This window comes from Medicago sativa, chromosome 7, assembly GCF_051527215.1.
Source record: "Medicago sativa cultivar Bolivia chromosome 7, Bolivia_mono, whole genome shotgun sequence".
NCBI lineage: Eukaryota > Viridiplantae > Streptophyta > Magnoliopsida > Fabales > Fabaceae > Medicago > Medicago sativa.
Genome location: NC_140755.1, coordinates 76504094 through 76525257, shown reverse-complemented (window position 1 = coordinate 76525257; position 21164 = coordinate 76504094). Strand labels below are relative to the sequence as shown.

The 21164-nt window shown below is 34.0% G+C and overlaps 2 protein-coding genes and 1 long non-coding RNA gene across 3 annotated transcripts; all 3 read left to right on the top strand.

Moving 5' to 3' along the window:
- The first annotated feature begins 1399 nt into the window (after window positions 1–1399).
- Window positions 1400–3650, top strand: LOC146908633 (LIM domain-containing protein PLIM2b-like). The gene is made up of 5 exons (XM_085724245.1): window positions 1400–1576; window positions 2065–2161; window positions 2320–2351; window positions 2608–2697; window positions 3115–3650. The coding sequence occupies exons 1-5, from the start codon at window positions 1442–1444 to the stop codon at window positions 3397–3399; spliced, it is 639 nt and encodes a 212-aa protein (XP_085580371.1). The 5' UTR covers window positions 1400–1441; the 3' UTR covers window positions 3400–3650.
- A 3267-nt stretch (window positions 3651–6917) lies between these two features.
- Window positions 6918–10582, top strand: LOC146908632 (uncharacterized). Its single transcript, XM_085729286.1, has 8 exons — window positions 6918–7006; window positions 7151–7230; window positions 7348–7461; window positions 8216–8289; window positions 8592–8668; window positions 10056–10139; window positions 10223–10315; window positions 10427–10582. The coding sequence occupies exons 1-8, from the start codon at window positions 6941–6943 to the stop codon at window positions 10580–10582; spliced, it is 744 nt and encodes a 247-aa protein (XP_085585412.1). The 5' UTR covers window positions 6918–6940.
- Window positions 10583–16920: 6338 nt separating this feature from the next.
- Window positions 16921–19309, top strand: LOC146908631 (uncharacterized). The gene is made up of 2 exons (XR_015017742.1): window positions 16921–17024; window positions 19098–19309. It is a non-coding gene; the product is annotated as an uncharacterized LOC146908631 (long non-coding RNA).
- The last annotated feature ends 1855 nt before the right edge of the window (window positions 19310–21164 follow it).

Sequence of the window (21164 nt, the reverse complement as noted above, 5' to 3'; positions counted from 1 at the left end):
CACACTGAAATGAAAAATTCAAGGTTCAGACTTTGACCCACCGATATTTTGATAGTTTAAAGCATTAGTACTTCATGGATTTGGAGCCAATTATATAGAGTTATGTCATTGTAGCCTTCTTGAAAATTGATTGAGCAATTTTTTAATAAACCAACGTATTAGTAATTGATAAAAAAATATACCTAATTATTAGTGCAAAGTAAGAAACTAACTCAATTATATCAATTTATTTCTCATCATGTCTATTCATATTATTTTTCATGATAATTTTGTTTTGAATAGAATGGAATCATTTTTTTATTGTGTTAAATGATTTATTGTCCCTATTAATATAACGAATTTCATTTTTAATCTGCCTAAAAAATTTCAAATAGTTTTGGTTCCCTAAATGTTTCTTGCCACAACTTGGTCCCTGTTTTTAGTAAACTCATGTGTATTTTTCCAAATTTTGAGTTATTTTTTGCAGTCGTGTTTAGTATTATATTTTTTTGAAGGAAGTCGTGTTTAGTATTATAGAAATCTCTATTGAAAAAGTTGAATTTTTTTAGCAAGAAATTAAATAAAAAATTATAAATTTTTAACACTTAAAAATTTATATTTAATTCATATTTTGTTATGTGAAGAGTAAGTGTAAGTTGCCTTAAAAATATGAACAAAAAGTCGTGACAGAAAATATTTAAGGGGCTAAAACTTGTTGAAATTTTTGTAAAAGGATGAAAAACAAAATTTGAGATTTTTTGAGAAGGAAAGTTGAAATATATTTATATAGAACAAAAATTTATTTCACTTTTTTATTTCATTATGTATTTATTGATATTATTATTGTTGTTCCTTTCAAAAAAAAGTATTATTGATGTTATTATTATTACTACTGATAATATTTTGTTATTATTTTTACCAAACTAAATCGTCAAACTACTTAAGAATTATTTTTTTGAGAGATTAAGAATTATTGTATAGCATAAATAACAGATATAGATATTGTATTAAACTTTAAAAATTAAAAAGTAATATATAAGACACCCATTGTATTTGACAAATTTAGGAGCCATACATGAATAGCAAAATAAAAAGTTGGAGTGATTTTTGTTATACACACAATTATTTCCAACTGTTTGAAAAGGTCAGAGATCAACCTGTTTTCACTCTAAACAACTAGATTGTATCCACAAATTACAACATATTATTTTTACACCATTTCCTTAATTTTGTGAGGTCTCTGATCACTAGTCGATAATTTACCACAGCAATCAAATCCGCTATAATCTGATGTAAATTACTTTGCTTAGAAATATCAAAGACCTTTATTCAATCCCATATTTATCATCATGAGGTGCACGTAATGAGTCTCGTTTTCTATTATCTTCAGATCAAGTGTTAAAAGGAAGAAGAAAAAAAAAGCAAAAAAGAAGGCTTGATAAATAATTTAAGAAACAACAAAATGTCATTCACAGGAACTCTTGATAAATGCAAGGCTTGTGACAAGACTGTTTATGTGGTTGATTTGTTAACTCTTGAAGGTATACCTTACCATAAAAGTTGCTTAAAATGCACTCACTGCAAGGGAAATCTTACGGTATGCTTCAATGACATGCTTCTTTATAATTTTATATTTTCCGATTCTTGAGTCATTATGATTGAATTTGGCATCAATAGTTTGTACTTGTTTAAACATGCAATTATTTAGCGAATTATATGCGCATTTGATATAAAGTGAAATATGGTTATGACTATTTTATTTTGGATAAACCGGATATCCTTTATACACAAGTTTGGTAGGGCCATAGTATGGACAACAAAGTTTCTTTCTCAAGAGTTTTAACTTTGCTGCGTTCTTAAGGTTTGATTTGCACATAGGGTTATGAATATATGTATTGGCATCTAGCGCATAATTGAATTTCATGCGCGACTCATATATGATTCATTAAGAGTCCTAGTGCCATAATTTAATTTTTGTAATGAAATTATTATGCAAAACTAAAACTTTGATATGATTTGATTCAAAGAAGAAAAAAAGTATAGTCTAAACTTGTGTCTAAGTTGGGTTTCATATATGTTGGTCAGATGAGTACTTACTCGTCAATGGATGGTGTCCTCTATTGCAAGCCCCATTTTGAACAACTTTTCAAGGAATCTGGAAATTTCAGCAAGAACTTTCAAGGTAATTAACATTTAAGATAAAACATCTCTTGTTATCGATTCTTTGTTTTCTACTTTTATTCGGTCACAATCTTGTTGAGCACAAATTTACATGCACTTGCACTTTGTATTGATTTGGCTAACATATGATATGTTATTTTCCTGGCTTAATTCTGGCAGCAAAGTCTTCTGAGAAGATAAATGAGTTGATGGTATGTTCACTATCCAACCTAAACAAAGTGTTACTATTTTGAACATGGTTTTAAATTGCTGTCGCGATTAAACAGCAAATTTTTATATTATCGGAAAATGCAGTTGATGCAGCCAAAATCGCAGATGCGGTGTTGTTGTGGAAACCTTAAAATACTTTATATTGCGGCCAAAATTAAAAATCATGATTTTCGTTGTCCTTAAGTATTCTTGTCTACTTTTTCTAACATATAATGTTGTATTGTTCTTCCTTTACAGAACAGGACACCCAGTAGACTCTCCTCTATGTTCAGTGGAACTCTAGACAAATGTGCAGTTTGCACAAAAACTGTTTATCCTTTGGAAAAGGTCTGTAATATCACAAAACTCAATTTTATTGTAAGATGATTTAAGATTTAAATTCTATAACTGACTCCTCTAAAGTAGAAACTTACTTTAGAAAGCAAAGTAAGTAATCTCAACCATTCATAAGGAAATCAATCGAAATCCATTTAAATTTCAACTAATATAAGAGACTCGATTGAAAATAGTGTTAGGGAGCGATTAGAAATCCATTCACTATCAACGCTCTTTATTTTTTGTGGTCAAGTAGCCTAGTTGCTGGAACTCACACATTTTAAATGTGGAGAAGTGGGGTGTTAGGGGTTCGAACCCCCTGCCCCTGCATAAATTACGCAATGTCCCTATCAACTGAGCTAAGCTCACGGGGCCGCTATCAACGCTCTTTATAACTGTGTATATAAAACTTTTTGCTTTGTGAAATAGATGTCATTGGAAGGGGAATGTTACCACAAGACTTGCTTTAGGTGTGCTCATGGAGGTTGCCACCTTACACATTCTTCCTATGCTGCACTAGATGGTGTCCTCTATTGCAAGCATCATTTTCAACAGCTTTTCATGGAGAAAGGAAACTACAATCATGTGCTTCAAGCTGCTGCAAACAAAAAGAATTCCACTCCACCACCTGAACCAGCTGATGAGGATGAGGCATCAAAACCAGAAGAAACTGAGGAACAGGCAGAAGAAAAGTCTGAGGCAGCAGAAACATGAATTGCTTCTTCCACCTCCTTTTGATTGAATTTCAGTATCTAACATTTTTTAACAAATTAGTTTTAATTATAAGCTAATTTGAGAGTTTAATTTATGTATTCAGAAAAAGAGTTGTTCAATATATACAATATATTAATTATGTTATTTCATTTTTTTGGAGGTTATTCTCGTGGAGTCATTCCACTACCATGTAATAGTAACATGTATAGTAAAGTGAGATAATTTAATATTGTCCATGGATTTATGTGTCATTGAATTTCTACTTATTCAGTTAGCATATAAAAAATTAAAATTGCAATTAAGGAGTGATATTATATTGACAATAAAATTCTTGTATGCTTGAAGAACGCTCAAAGTAATGATTGAAGACCGCCCTAAGATTGGGACACCACATCTCCATTTAAATATTAAAGTTTTGAGTGAATATGTGTTGTCAAGATCTACTAGATCAAATTTCTTAGTTAATAATTAAATTTAACAAATTAAAGCTAAACCGGTTCTAATTTGAATTTTAAATAAAATATAATTTAATTTTAAGATCAGTTTTAACAAATTAAATCTAAAGTTCTTGTAAAAAAAAAAACAAATTAAATCTAAAGTAATCCTAATTCAAATTATGAATCAAATATAACCCAATCATTAAATCAATGTAAACTAATCCTCTTTTTAATAAAGGGAAAAATAACAATGAAGGCTAAGAAACAAAACGAGAAAAAGTTCTTTCTACTAGGGATGTCAATGGGTACCCATGGGTACGGATAGCATGATACCTGTCCCCGCTCTTTTGGATAAATATGATACCCGTGCCCGCCCCGTACCCTCGTGGGTACCCACTATGCGGGTACCCGTGGGTATTGAGGTATCCATGGGTACCCATGGATTTTTGAATTTAATTTTTTTGTGCAAATAATAACTTTTTTTAATTACCAAAAATCTTTAACTTTTAAACATACATACATAATCCATTCCAAATTTCATAAATCATACATAATCTATAGAAAATTCATGATTTTTACATAATTCAGGATATGTTTTATGATGTGATAACAGTGAACTTAATAAGATGAATTAAAAAAATTAAAAATTAAAATAGATTATTAATGAGGAATCTTAGGTGAGCGGTAAAATTTCCTTCAATAAGGTAACAACTTTAAGTAATAAGATAAGATAAAATAAGATATATAAGGATATTTTTGTCATTTAATTAATTTATCATCGGGTATGGGTACCCGTGGGTATGGATACAATCAAATTTGTGTCCGTATCCATATAATAATGGGTAGTCAAATACCCGTTTATTATACCCGTGGATACCCGTTTAGCTATCCGCCCCGTGCCCGTGATGGATTTTACCCACGGGTATCCGTGGGCATGGGTATTTTTGTCATCCCTACTCTTTACAATCATTAGCCATTAGAAGTTGGAAAAAGAAGGGAGGATTAGACAATTTTTAAAAATCAAAGAGTTCATTATGACCAAGATTACCTAGATTATCAGCGCAACAATTAGAGTTAGAGTTATATAGACCAAAATACATAAATTATTGGCTAAAACGCACTTTTTACCCCATAAGTTTCAAAATGTTGCAATTTTGGCTCCCTATTAAAAAAAATAGCATTTTTGGGCCACTTCGTCCAAAAATTGCTGAGAAAAGGCCACGTGTCCCAAAAATGGGGCCATAATTGCAACTTTTTCTAAAGATAAGGGGTCAAAAAGCATATTTCCCTTATGTTAGAGGGTGAAAAGAGCATATTTCCCTAAACACGGGGTCACTTTTGCCATTTTTTTTAATAGGGGGCCAAAATTGCAACATTTTTAAACTTAAGGGGCAAAAAGTACAGTTTAGCCTAAATTATTCAATAAATCTAAAAAGCAATTGTTTCTAATAATAAAGATCGGAGGGAGTATTGAAAAGGGATAATTTTGTATATAAGACTCGTTTGAATTGACTTATTTTTTAGCTTATAAAAAATGGATTAAGCAAATAAATAGGTTTTTATGTGAATTCATAAGTTGTCATTGACAAAAATTGTATCTTCATAAGCTGTTTTTTCATAAACTACCTTGACAAGCAAAAAACTTATTTATTTGTATAAGCTCAAATTGACAAGCAAAAAACTTATTTATTTGTATAAGCTCAAAATTAAGTAAGTCCAAACATGCCCATAATTGGAGGAGGAGAGGGTAATGTTGATTTTTTATTTATTTTTTTACAGAAAGGTAAAAAGTTCTAGGGTTTTGGTTATTAGCAGTCTAGCTTGACGCCCACGTTTCTGAATTATTACTAATTTTTTTTTTTTTTTTACAAATGAATTATTACTAACTTGTGCACACTAAAACTAAAGCAAATTAGGGTTTTCGCATCATCACTCTTTTCTGCCTCCGTTTGTTTCTTCCGGCTTTCATAGCGGTCATAACAATGGTCATGGAGGTCGAAAAGAAAATTGATGATGATGAACTAGAAGCAGTGGACATTGAGGTAGAATAACAAAGCAGTTATGAAGATGATGAATTAGAAAGCGATGATCATGACTCGTTTTCCTCAGGTTCCGAATTCCATGATGCTTCCCCATTAGAGGTTCCATTCTTCATAACCCTCTCTCTCTTTAACGACATTACCATGCATATTGATTATTTGTATATGCTTTCATTTGTAGACATCACATGTGTGTGAGTTTCACATGTTGTAGCTGTTTTCGTGTGTATGTGGTCTTCAACTGTGAAATATATTTTACTGATTTGCAATGTTACATTGAATACTTTAAAGATACTGGTTTGGTTTTTCAGTTGTGAGATGATTTGTTTGGTTTTGTGTTCTGTGCAATGTGTTTTTCGGTTCTAGTTTTAAGCTAAGCAAGTTGTTGTTGCAGGATTTGGAAGGAAGAATGAATATTGCCATGTCTAACAGTGTTGCAACAGAAATTCGTGGATGTGTGAAAGAGATGGCCATTGGTAAAACTAAAACTACTGACAAAGCCGACCGAGCCACTGTTGAGAACGTAAACAATAATTATTTCATCGCATTTAGTACCTAAATTTTGCTTATGTCTTTGCACTAGGGCATTGGTTAAGAAATCAATGAATAGACATTTTTTTATTGGAAATCACAACATCTAGTATATATTAGTACTTTCAAAAGCTACACTCGTCAATAGAAATTTTCTATTTTGTACTTAAGGTTACCTTGTTTGCCTTAATTCATTCTCAATAATTCTTGTGCAACTAACGCTAAAATTCCCCTAGGCAATTTATCCCAGAACGCGCATGGAAATATATGAACAAACGTTGGTTTCAAAATTCCAATGGATGCATTTTAACTAGAAAAGAAGTATGTCCTACACCAGAAGCTTTTACTTGCATGTTTCAGTTTTGTTTTTGTGATTTTGTAATTAAGGTTTTATTATGGGGACTGGATGTGGATATTTGATTCTATTTGTTATGCATATTTATTTTTACTTACGTTAAGGTTTCCTTGTTTATCTTATTCATTTTGCCCCTAATGATAAAATTCCGATAGGTAATTGATCTCAGAAAGCGCAAGATGCTGAACGAAGAAGATGTGTTTCAAATTCAATATATGAATGGATGCATTTCAACTGGAAAAGAAGTATGTCGTACACCAGAAGCTTTTATTTACATGTTTCAGATTTTTTTTTTTTGTGATTAAGGCTTTATGATGGGAAGTTAATGTGAATAATTGAGTCTATTTGTTATTATACTTATGTTGTTACTCTTTTTTGTTCTCTAACAGGCAAATGTTTATCATGCTACAAAAACCGATGGTCAAGAACTTGCAGTTAAAATATACAAAACATCTGTTCTGGCATTTAAGTGAGTACGACGAGTATTAGATCGTTCTAACTTCTGTCTGAAATATTAAGAAAGAATTACACAGGCTGCAATAATATTTTATTTATGAACTGACTTTTATGATCTGATTGATATCAGGGATAGAGCTAGATATGTAAAAGGAGATCGCCGGTTTGAAAACGAATACTGTGGGTCTAATCCTAGAAAGATGGTAAAAACATGGGCAGAAAAGGAAAGGAGTAATCTTTCAAGGTTTGCATTTGCTCTTTTTTCATTCCTTTTGTTAAGAGTCCCACATCGGATAGGTGATAGCCTGACAATGTGTTTATAAGTGGGGGCAATCCTCACCCCACAAGCCGGTTTTGTGGGGTTGTGTTAGGCCCGACCACCATTTTTAAGACCTTTTTCTCTCTTCTCTTCTGTTGGTCTTCTCTTCTGTTGGATATGTGCTTTTCTCTTCTGTTGGATATGTGCTTAACTGAAAAATGTTGAAGATAATACTGGTGTAAAATGTGATATAAGAAATTACACTGTAAAAAAAAAATATGAAAAAAAGAATTGAAGAAAGGAGAAAATCACTCAAATCATCCACTATTTATTTTCCAACTGTATTATATTATTCTGGTGTTAAGTGGCCTCACAAGCCGGTTTTGTGGGGTTGTGTTAGGCCCGACCACCATTTTTAAGACCTTTTTCTCTCTTCTCTTCTGTTGGATATGTGCTTAACTGAAAAATGTTGAAGATAATACTGGTGTAAAATGTGATATAAGAAATTACACTGTAAAAAAAATTATGAAAAAAAGAATTGAAGAAAGGAGAAAATCACTCAAATCATCCACTATTTATTTTCCAACTGTATTATATTATTCTGGTGTTAAGTGGCCTCCTTTATGTATGATCCCTGTGCACTTAGTTTGTTCTTTCATATTTTTCCAATATAAAAAGAGTTTGATTACTTTTTTGTCTAAGTTGTTCTTTCTTTCTCCCTGTGTATATTGGAGTGGAGGCTAAAGGCAGAAGGAATTAGGTGCCCTAAACCATATCTTCTGAAGCAACATATCCTTGTTTTGGAATTTATTGGTATTGCTTTTATCCTGGATTTTGATACAACCTGATTGTCTGATTATAGCCAAACTGCTCTTAATTGTGGTTGTTATATTGAATACCAGTGTATATATGCCTACATTTGATGAAAAAAGAAAGAAAAATGAAAAGTAAAGTAGTGCATGGTTCAATAATGATCAAATGCATTATCAGTCCTACAAAATTCCAATTTCTTGCTGTAGCATATCATCTTGTTCTTGTCATACATACTGTAGTTTAGACAGAAGAAATGGAAGTATGAATTTAACTAAAGTTCTCTGGTTATTTGAGTTATGCAGGAAAAGATGGTCGTGCTGCTCCACGTCTCAAAGACGCAGATTTATCTTTAGACAGGCTACGGGAAGGCTATGTTGAGGTGTGTCATGCAATAGTCTAGTAAAGTTAGCATGTTTTAGAATGTTTTTGGGATGCTTTAATGCATGGTTCTTGTTTTGGTCCTCAGAACTCAGAAGCCTTTTGTTGGAAATCCCGCCTCGAATGTGAGGGGGTGGGTTGGTAATTCCACCTTAAAATTGCGATGCGATCTGCCCCAAGTTGCCTTATGTTGGCTTGTCTTTGAGGGGGTGGATTTAGTCCCACATCGGTTAGATTGGAAGCTAGATCAGAGTTTATAAAGAGGAGGCACTCCTCACCTTACAAGCCGGTTTTGTAAGGATGAGTTAGGCCTCAAATTTCAACACCTTTTATCTAGAATGGTTACTAAAAGCCAGAGTTGTCCAAAAGCGGCTATAGTAGCACTATAGCACTCCCGTGTAGACGAATTTCAAAAGATTCAAAAGATAGCACTCCCGTGTAGAGACGAATTTCAAAAGATTCAAAAGATAGCACTCCCGTGTAGACGAATTTCAAAAGATTCAAAAGATTGATTGTGCTTTGATTGTGCTCTTTAGTACGTAGTACGATAAGGATGAGTTAGGCCCCAAATTTCAACACCTTTTATCTAGAATGGTTACTAAAAGCCAGAGTTGTCCAAAAGCGGCTATAGTAGCACTATAGCACTCCCGTGTAGACGAATTTCAAAAGATTCAAAAGATAGCACTCCCGTGTAGACGAATTTCAAAAGATTCAAAAGATTGATTGTGCTCTTTAGGCCCCAAATTTCAACACCTTTTATCTAGAATGGTTACTAAAAGCCAGAGTTGTCCAAAAGCGGCTATAGTAGCACTATAGCACTCCCGTGTAGACGAATTTCAAAAGATTCAAAAGATAGCACTCCCGTGTAGACGAATTTCAAAAGATTCAAAAGATTGATTATGCTCTTTAGGCCCCAAATTTCAACACCTTTTATCTAGAATGGTTACTAAAAGCCAGAGTTGTCCAAAAGCGGCTATAGTAGCACTATAGCACTCCCGTGTAGACGAATTTCAAAAGATTCAAAAGATAGCACTCCCGTGTAGACGAATTTCGAAAGATTCAAAAGATTGATTGTGCTCTTTAGTACGTAGTACGATAAATTCTGCTACGCTACAATATTTGAACAAACAAACTGTTTTTCTTTGCCTACCTTCCGCAATTGACAACACTGCTAAATGTTTTTCTTTGCCTACCTTCCGTAATTGACAACACTGCTAAAAGTTCACCTGTGTGATTAAATCAGTTTAGAAGTCTACACTAGTCATTTAAGGATTCTCCATGGAAACACTTCTCACACACTTCTTATACCTTTCTAAATTCTAAAGGTGCTAAAGTTTAATCTGTTATGCCAATTTTTGAGGCTGACACTATGAGCATTTGTGTTTCAGATAATTGTTGCTATGCGGACATTATATCAGAAGTGCAGACTGGTGCATGGTGACCTCAGTGAATATAATATACTTTATTATGAGGTGAATACTTCTTTGGGTGTTTATATTTTAGTGACTAAATGTCTCTCTGTAAATTGTTTACTTATGTATTCTTTACTTACCAGGGTCACTTATATATTATCGATGTTTCTCAAGCGGTTGGCCTTGACCATCCTCTTGCTCTTGAGTTTCTGATTGAAGACTGTATTCACGTATCCGTAAGTTCTCTAGGCACTATCTGTAAATCACATATCTCTTGTCCTCTTCTTCATGTGTTGTGGAGCTAATAAGAAAAAAAATGTGATTTTAAGTACTTGTTTTACTTGCAGGATTTCTTTAAAAAGCATGGTGTAGGTGTCATGACAATAGTAGAACTGTTCGTTTTTATTTTTGATGCATTGATTGCCGACGATGCTGTGGATAGTTATTTGGAAAAGGTATTTGTCGTTAGTTTTTCATTGATTACATTCTCTGAACAACTATAATCATATGCTCTTATCGTCTTCAACATTTCCCAGGTGCAACAAAAAAATTTGGCCAGAGGAGATGTATCTATAGAAGATGAGAATGCAGACCGTCTATTTGCAAAGGTAACTTGCCATATAAAGTTAATATTTGTATGAATGTAAGAATATGAATCAGAACGCAAGCAAATGAAGAAAAAACCGAAGTGAGAAATTTAGGGAGTATAGTCTTTAGATATTTGTATTTAAGCAAAAAGGTGTAAGCTATGGAGATCAAGTCCCTTCGGATACTAGAACTCTTGCCATACAGGAAACACTACAATACTGGAAACGCAACTATTTAGACACTTAAGTTTTTTATAACTAAAAATAAGAGTCTAAGCGATGTTGTGATAATTGAGATTTTACCTAGGATCTGGAGGGGACAATTTTATGAGAAACTGATCTGGATATCAAAACAAGCCAATGTCCATACCTTTCTGCCTTCTTCGATATGATGATCACACATGAGAGACCCGTGTGAAAGTGAAACGCAGTTACGCAGCACAGAGTGGGGGGATCTCGACTTGTGAAATTGTGCAATCCCACAATTAAGAATGTGATTTTAATAACATTGACTCGTCGAGTATATAAGCATGACTATTCTAACAATTCTATTTACAACTGATTCTAAATCTAAGTATTCCCATTTAAATATGCTGTCAGTGCAGTAGTTTGTTATTAATTTATATATATGATAAAAATGTAAAATTCATACTTTAATTAACCCGCCAATATCGTGTTTTCTTTCTAAAACATTATGAGCTTGGTTTTAATATAAAAAATTAAATGCATTTTGAAGAACTAAAAGCAATAGTCATGTTGGTCTATTTTCTCTTTAGCACATTGATTTTTTCTCTCTATTATGACATGTTTATTTTCTTGAACTCTTGTTACAGGAATACATCGCAAATAAACTTGTCGATGTTAAGACAATGAACGGCAAAGACATTTTAGATTTGTATTATCAGACTATTCCTGGACTTTTAGTTGCCGCTGCTTCAGAACCAAATAATCTATTAGGTGATGCTGAGTCGTCTCAATCCATTGAGGACGATGGTAATGAAAGTGATTCTGAAGAGATTTTATATTCTGAAAGTGGTTTGGATACTCAAGAGAAGAAAGATGCTAGAAAAAAAAGCTAGGAAAGAAAATAAAAAGAAGGTGAAAGAAGAGAATAAAGAAAAAAGGAAAAAGAAAAAACTGAGGAAAAGAGAGAAAAAATTGTCTAAAGCCCCCAAGACCAGATAGACAGTAATTATTTGTCATGGTGCTATATGAGTGTAGGTTTTGGATTTTACTCCCTCCGTTTCAAAATGAGTGTCGCCTTAGCCAAAAAAATTTGTTTCAAAATGAATGTCGCTTTCAGTTTCCAATACAATAATAACTTTTTCTTTTCAATTGTACCCTCCAATTAATACTATGCACACTACTTTCAAAGTATTACTTTTAAAACTAACCAATAGTTAATAAGGATAATTTGGTAAAATAACCATTCTCTTTCTTTTAATCATTGCATTTCTTAATATGTGTGTAAACACCTAAAACGACATTCATTTTAAAACGGAGGGAGTATAATACAGCCAAAGATTTTCAAAAGTAGTAATTTTGTTTTCTAAGCATATATTAGGAGAGGTTAGAATTAATTTTATAAATCTTTCAATTTTGGTGTTTTCAATTTTTATATGGATGTTGAGTTTAATCCGATGCAGACATGGCTATGCAGACATCGTCTGTTTGATCAATGTGTTGTTGATTTTATGAATCTTTCAATTACAAATCAGCTTTAAATAAGCTTTCTGAAGAATGATAAGTGTCACACATTTTCCAAATATTAAGAAATGACATAGTGAACAATTGTACGAATTAGGTAATTCCCGGAAGATAAATTGTACGAATGAATTACAGTGTTCCAGAGCAGATGTAGAATCTTCGGGTAGAAGATTTAGTATATGGCAATGGCAACTAGAACTTGGATATTTTTGTGGATTTTCTCCCTCCTGTCATGACTAAAAAACGATTACATGTTGTGCCCCCTCCTCACCTCTGTCATGGTTCGGCCAAGAGGGTCTGGAATAGACCTGTTACAGGTAATTTGGACGTGTCATCGGATTATGAGCTGCTATGCAATTTCAATGAAAATGAGTTGGACAGGGATTGGTTTAAAATCTGGAAATTGAACAAGTCGGAGCAAGTTAGAAGCTTCCTCTAGATGGCTAAACATGATTGTATTCTCACTAATTATAAGAAGAGTAAGATGATGATTAGTGAACCTTGGTGCAATTATTGTCAAAATGAAATTGAAGACGCTCTTCATGTCCTTGTAGATTGTCCTTTGGCGAAAGCACTGTGGTGTAAGTTGCTTAATCCTACAAGAAGTGATAATTTCTTTGATTGAAATTTTCATGATTGGATTAATTGGAACCTCTGTCATGAGCATGGCAGAATAAATGATGTTGCTAATTGGCCAAGCATTTGGGCTGTTACCTGTCATTCTCTCTGGAAGTGGCAAAATCAGGAGGTGTAAAACTCTACTTCCTTCGTTCCCAACAACTGTGGCGTGGGCTCAATATTATGAGCATGCACGAACCAGCAATGTTGTCATGAGTTGTTATTAATAATTAATTTGATGAGCAACCAACTGGGAGGCATTGTTGGCTGGGGGGTTGATTCAAAGGGACGATTATTTGTTTTGGATTGGAAGATTAAGGTTTGTCATTCACTCATTCTTATCGTGAGGCGAATTTTTGTGCGGACGCGCTTGCTAAAATGGGTTGGGATCATGAGCATGTTTTGAATTTTGATTATTTATGAGTAATGTCTTACTCGAATTAGTCCTTTATTGCTAGCTCATGTTTTAGGGTGGTTATGATGATTGTTATTTGTTTTCTTTTGTGGGCTTCGGTCTTCTTGTATTTCGACTAAAAATAATTCACAAATAGAGCACAATAGGCAAAATTGACTTTTCTGTTATGGTTCGTACATGAAGTAACAATCCCTAAACTAACACACATAATTGCAAGGTACGGTAAGGTGTGCAATCAAACAATATTGACATTGTTTGTTGAACTAAGAGAAAGTCTTTATTTTTGCCTCGTGAGAGTAGTTGATTGTTTTCCGTATGTCTCTAGCACTTTGTTCACCGATTTAATTCCACCTTGAAAGCTCCAAATCAACCTAAAATCGATATCATCATCATATTGCTGAATACAAACATGATCAAAGAGCTTTTTCCCACATACTCTATCTCCATTTTCAACCTTCTCAAATCCCACTGTTAACATCATAAGTGATTAATGAGTGTGTCTTTAAATCAGAATAAAGTGGAGTAAAATTAATCAAAAACAATTATCATTTTTGGTGCATTTTTATCACTTAATTGATTGCAAAAAAATTAAGAAATATAATTATTTTTTCTTCTTAAAAAAAAGAAATATAAATATTTTTCAAACATTTTTTAATAAAAAGGGGGGAGGATGCTGATTTTAAGAGAAAAGGTATTAAGAAAAAATAATACTCCAAATAAAATATTGAAAATGGTAGTTGTGTATATCTATTACAATACATATAGGGGATGTAGCTTCCCTCAAAAAAAAATATAGGGGATGTAGCTTTTTGGTTTGAATTTTTTTCTACTATTTTTAGCCTTTATTTAAATTATTTTGTCATTTTTATAATATTATTTAATTTATCAATTAAAAAGGTTAGTTAAGGAACAATCCACAACAATAGAATGATTATTAGTCACACTTTACTTACATTTTGGTCGAACTCTAGATTATCATCACCACTTCCTCTGGGAATTGGAGACTAGAAAGAAAAAAAAATATGAAGAATAATTCATAGCAATAAGAACAATATTGGAACCGATAAAAATCTTATTTGGACCTTATACACAATATTGGGTTTGTTTGTAAATAATATAGGGTTAATTATGTTTTAGGTCCCTATAAATAGACATGTTTTCAACATTAGTCCCTACTTAAATTTTATTAAATTTTTGGTCCCCAACGTTTTTTTCCGTTAGCAAAATAGGTCCTCGCTGTTAATTGTTGCTGATTGAGCAAACGGTGAAGCACACATGGATGCCACATCTAACTTTTTTTGTTGGGTTAAATATGTTTAGTCCCTATAAAATTAAGGCATTTTAAGTTTAGTCCTTACTTAATTTTAATAGTTGTTTTAGTCCTTACAATAATACTATGCACTCAGTATTAGTCCCTGCTCAATTCAAATTTGTTTAATTTATGCTTAAACTCTTACGTTTTTTAACAATTTTTTGTAGACGTGTTAAGAACATTACTAAAAGTTGCTCCGCAAAAAATTATCGCAAAATTTGATTTATATGTCCAAATTTTATTACTTTTATCTTTAACTTTTATCGTTTTCAAAAATTCATGTTTAAATTTCATGTTAAAAAAATTCTAAATTTTAGTAATTGAACCTTTCATAGTGTTCTAAACTTGTCTCAAAAAAATAATTCAAAAATTTAAGAGTTTAAGGATAATTAAACAAACTTTGTTTTAGCAGGGACTAAAATTAGAAGTAATTTTTTTTTTGTAGGGACTAAAAAACCTACTAAAACTAGTTATGATAGTGTTTTCATCATGAAAAGATATTTTTGACTAGTAATTATTCCAAAAAAAACTATCAATTCGGCAACAAAACCACTCATGCCCGACAATTCAAGAGAAGTCATCGATAAGATAGTGAAAATCGTGAATATTTTTGGCATTGGGATAGCCATTCCGCCCATTTCGTCAAGATAAAGAAGACGTAGTCTATCATAACTAGTTCCTGCCTAGAAAAAAAGGGCAGTGCCAATAAATCCATGAGATATTATTTGTAAAACGGCCCCGTTGAGATCCTAGAATTATGAAACCCATATGAGATATCGAAGAATAAACTATTCTTTTTTTTAAAAATACGTTGACCAAAAGATGTTGAAGCGGCATAGATTATTTGAATTGAACCTAATATCATTAACCATAGGAAAAATATTGAATGAGCGTGGGAAAATAATTCCATATTAATTCAAACCAAAACTCATATGCTCCCATTTCATGCAAAACTAGTGGCAGTATACAAGATGCCTACAGATCAACCAAAGAGTAATGCTTAATTCAATTCTACAAAACCAGATTGTATTGTGAGGGATGCCTCCTACTTATAATACCTTTTCAAGTTATAGTTTAGTCCTTACTTAATTTTAATAGGTTTTTTAGTCCATACAAAAAAAAATACTTCTAATTTTAGTCCCTGCTAAAACAAAGTTTGTTTAATTATCCTTAAACTCTTAAATTTTTGAACGATTTTTTTGAGACAAGTTCAGAACACTATGAAAGGTTCAATTACTACAATTAATCTTTTTTAACATGAAACAAATTAAATATGAATTTTTGAAAATGATAAAAGTTAAAGATAAAAGTAATAAAATCAGGACATATAAATCAAATTTTGCGATAATTTTTTTGCGGAGGAACTTTTAGTAATGTTCTTAACACGTCTACAAAAAATTGTTAAAAAAATTAAGAGTTTAAGCATAAATTAAACAAATTTGAATTGAGCAGGGACTAATACTGAGTGCATAGTATTTTTGTAAGGACTAAAACAACTATTAAAATTAAGTAAGAACTAAACTTAAAATGCCTCAATTTTATAGGGACTAAAAACATATTTAACCCAACAAAAAAAAGTCAGATGTGGCATCCATGTGTGCTTCACCGTTTGCTCAATCAGCAACAATTAACAGCGAGGACCTATTTGGGGACCAAAAATTTAATAAAATTTAAGTAGGGACTAATGTTGGAAGCGCGCCTATTTATAGGTGTAACAACCAGATTTTCGCTTGATTTATTTTAATTATTTATTTGTGTTTGTTATATGTGCTCTTATGTGATTAATTGCCTCTGTGTGTATTTTTGGTTGGGATTCGTAGAATTCGGTGTTAGAAGGGTATTTTAGTCATTTTGGGCTTAGGGGTATTTTGGTCATTTTGAGGGCAGGGGTAAATTTGTAATTTTTGCCGAAGGTTATTTTTAGTGCTTAGTGAGGGTTTTATTTTACTAAGTGTTGGAAGAGTGGGGTAATTATTTAGATTACCGTTAAGTGACCGTTAGCGTTGTATTTTACCGTTAAGTGAGTAGTAACATTTTGGGTTAGAATAGAAATGGGTTAGGCTCATTAAAACATTGTGAGTTGAGCCCAATTGAGTAGAGATTATATAAACACTAGTTGGTAGTGAAATTGGGGTCTTACAAACATTTCATTTCATTTCATTTCACAATTAGAGAGAGTTAGAGAGAAAAGCTCAAGAGTAGAAAAAAGGTTTTGAAGAGAAGGAACTAGAGAGAGCTAGGAGAGGCTAGAGAATCAAGGGTTGGAGCTAAAGTGAGGCACTAGCTAGTGATTGTGGAGAATTAAGGTAAGAGGGTTAGGCTTCACTCATAATTTCATAACTTTTCTCTTTTACCCATTTTCATGAAATTGATGAATTGGTTTTAATTGATGTAAATTCGTGCATAATTGTTGTTGTTATGTTTGAGAACATGATTAGTATGATAATTGTGTTGATGTTGTTGAATTTGTATGTCAAAATGGGTATGTATGAACATAGTATGTTTTTGTATGAAATTGATGAATTGTGAAGTTGTGGTTGTTGAAGTATGAATGGATTCATGCTCAATTGTTGTTGTTGATGATTTGAATCATGTTGTTGATGGTTTGATACATTGGGTATCATTAATTGTGAATTGGTGATGAGAATTGTTATGTTGTTGTTGAAAATAGTTGTTGTGAAAATTGGTTTTGATTAGAGAAGAAAACTTGTTGTTTTGAGAAAATGAATTTTCAAAGGTTTGTATAACTTATTCAAATGCTATGAAACGTGTTAGTTTGATGTGTTGGAGCCTCGGGTTATGCCTCGGATCACTTTTGACATTGAAGGGTTTTAAACGTCCGATTTTGGGGTGAAAACGGCATAAACCCGCGGCCGAAACGCGCGAAAACGCACGTTGCGAAGCGCTGCGCCTGAGCTAGGGCGCTAGGCGCCCACACTCAGAGAGCCAGCGCCCAGCGCTGCACTCCTGGCGCCAGGCGCCCTGCACAGGGCAACGTACCCGTTGTTCCATGTTCGGGCGGTCGGGGGCAGTCGTGTAGGGGTCCGTAGCGACCGTTTGAAGGTGTTCTTTTACTGTTTTCACTTACTTTTCAACTGGAACATATTTGACTTTATTGAATGTTCGAATTTTCAAATGGTTTGAAACTTGGATTTGTGTCGTTTCGGTTTTTGGAAAAGTGTTGAAAAGTGACCTTTTGTGAGCATAAGGGATTGCAAGCTTAGTCTACAAGTCATATAGGCTTAGGCAAGGCTTGTAGAGTCGGTGCAACGTCTTAATCATGTTTAACTTGACTTTTGGGTGGAATTGTGGAATACGTGAACTTGGGATTTTCTTAAACGAACATAGGCTAATTTTTGAACTAAGGCTTGATTGCTTATGATTGACCTAGGCTCTTGTTCATATGATTTTAAAAAGTAGTTGTGATTGGTTCCATCAAGTCTTAGCTTGTTTTGCTTGAAAATGAGAGTTTTTGTGAAAAATGATTAAGTGAGACGAACTTTGAGTTTTTATTGAATTTGTCGTGTTTGGCCGATGAATTGCTTATGTAATCTCTATTACACGCATATGTGACATGTGAGAATACATGGCATAGGCAATTGAGCTTGTTTACTTGGTTTTGACTCAAATGTTCAATTAACTTAATGTTGTGATTTTGAGAGACGGACTTAACTAAAGATGACTTGAGAATTAAGTGATGGTGAATCCTTTATGGATAGTTATTATACGTTATGTAAAGATGATTGGTGGTGTATTTATGTGACAACTACATGTTGTGGAATTTTTGAATATTGTTGGTGATTGTATATATGATATGTGGTGGTGAATTGTTAATGATTGCATATATACAAGTATTGGTGATGGTGAGGTGATTATTGTTTGTGTGAACATATGCATTTGTAGTTGAGTCATATGTTCATGCATTCATGACTGATGGTGGTGGATTTTATATCCAATTGAGGTGATTACGATGTTTTTGTTGCATCGGAGGTGACGACCTTGAGGTGTTTTGGTACCACATGCATCTAGATGAGTCTAGAGACATTGCATAAAGTGTTGGTGAATTGAATTGCATTAAGATGTGTTTGATGGTTGATTATTGCTAATTGTACTTGCGGATTGAATTGTTAACTGTTTATTGACAAGGTGAGGTTGTGATATGTGTATGATACACTTGTGGATATGAACTTGATATAATGATATTGAATGATCTTGGATTGCTTATATGTTGTGAATATTGAGGAACTATGTATGAATTGTCATTCTTTATCCTTGATCATATCTTTCATTTTCAAAATTCTTATTATCTTATATGGATTATGATGATGTAATGCTAACCCTCAGTGGTATACCACCTACCTCTCCGTATGGACGGGTAGATGGAGTGCAGGATGCTTAGTCTGTTTTGCTTGATGATGCCGCGGAGTGGAGTTCCTCTTTATTTTGCAAGTGTCTAGATTAGGGCTCTGATCTAGGATAGTTCTTGCATGTTGTTTTATTGACTATGTATTTTGGAGTTGAGATATTGTTGTATTTGAGATATGGAGGATATATTTTTATTATATTGTGATGGGGAGTTGTTTATGGATTATATGTATATGTTCCGCTGCTATGTGATGTGACATGATCTTTATGCATGTATGTATTGTGGTTTATTCGAAGACGTAGCATCTATTTCTAGAATATGTTTATATATTCGCGTGTTTTACCGCTTATTAGAAATAGGGTGTTACAAGTTGGTATCAGAGCCGTGGTCAGTCTTGTCCAGACTAGTAGACTAGTGTTTGTTGATTTACCCTGTTAGTATGCGAATGGTAATGAGTTACCTTCGGTACTTGTTCTTGTGTTGTTGTGCTGTTGTTCTTATCTGTTGGTTGGTTTTGTGTAGAAGTGAGATGGCTGGTGGTAGAGATGATGCGGCGATTGCTTAGGCTTTGGCTTCGATGGCTCAGGTGTTGGCTCAGGCTAATGAGCAGGCGGCAGTTGGTCATCGTGATCCTGGTGAGGCAGAGGAGCGGAGGTTGGATCGTTTCTTGCGAAACAGTCCGCCGACGTTCAAGGGTAGATATGACCCAGATGGAGCTCAGAGTTCGGTGCAAGCCATGGAGAGGATCTTCCGTGCTATGGTGACTAGTGAGGACCAGAAGGTCAGGTTAGCTACTCATATGCTTGCAGATGAGGCTGAGTATTGGTGGACCAATGCTAAGGGAAGGCTTGAGGCTGGTGGAGCTGTGACTTAGGCTAGGTTCAAGACTGAGTTTTTGAGGAAGTACTTTCCCGAGGATTTGAGGACTAAGAAGGAAGTGGAGTTCTTGAACTTGAAGCAAGAGAACCGTTCAGTGGCTGAGTATGCGGTAAAGTTTGAAGAGCTTTCGAGGTTTTGCCCGTACATCAATGCGGAGGATGCTATGGTCTCTAAGTGTGTAAAGTTTGAGAGTGGCTTGAGGCCCGACATCTATCAGTACATGTGTATTCAAGAGATCCGTGATTTTGATACTTTGGTGCATAAGTGTCGCATGTTTGATGATGCTGGAAGGGCTAAGGTTAATCACTACAAGGCTCAGAATGAGAAGAAAGGAAAGGGACATGGAATTTGGAACTCGTATAACAAAGACAAAGGCAAGAAGAGAGAATCTGGTGGAGGCTCTAAGGTGAATGTTGCTGAGGTGAGGTGCTACAAGTGTGGCACATTGGGTCATTTTGCTAACGATTGCAAGAGTGGTGAGAAGTGCTACAAGTGTGGAGAAGCAGGTCACAAGGCTGCTGAGTGCAAGAAGCAGATCACTTGCTACAATTGTGGTGAGAATGGGCATATCAATACTAAGTGTACCAAGCCGAAGAAGGCGGCGAGGAAGGTGTTTGCATTGAATGCGGAAAAGGTGGAGCATCCTGATAATCTCATCCGAGGTATGTGTTTTATCAATAGTACTCCTTTGATTGCAATTATTGATACTGGTGCTACTCATTCTTTTATCGCAGCGAGTTATGTTGAGCGTTTGGGTTTGGTTGTGACTCCGTTGTCTCGAGGGATGGTTATCGATACCCCGACTAGTGGTTCAGTGACTACTTCTTTAGTGTGTGCTAAGTGTCATGTTAGTTTTGGTAATGTTGACTTTGAGTTGGATCTTGTGTGTCTTCCGTTGAAGCATATGGACGTACTTTTTGGTATGGATTGGATGTTGACTTTTGGTGTTAACATTAATTGTTTAACCAAGAGTATAACGTTTTCTAAACCGGTAGCTGAAGAAGGCGGAAGGTTCTTAACCGCGGAGCAAGTGAAGAAGTCTTTGGATGGCAAAGCTTGTGTGTTCATGATGTTTGCTTCCTTGAAAGAGAGCAGTGAGAAAGGAGTTGGTGATTTGCCGGTAGTGCAAGAATTTCCAGAAGTTTTTCCGGGCGACATTACCGAGTTACCACCGGAGAGAGAGGTTGAGTTTGCAATTGAT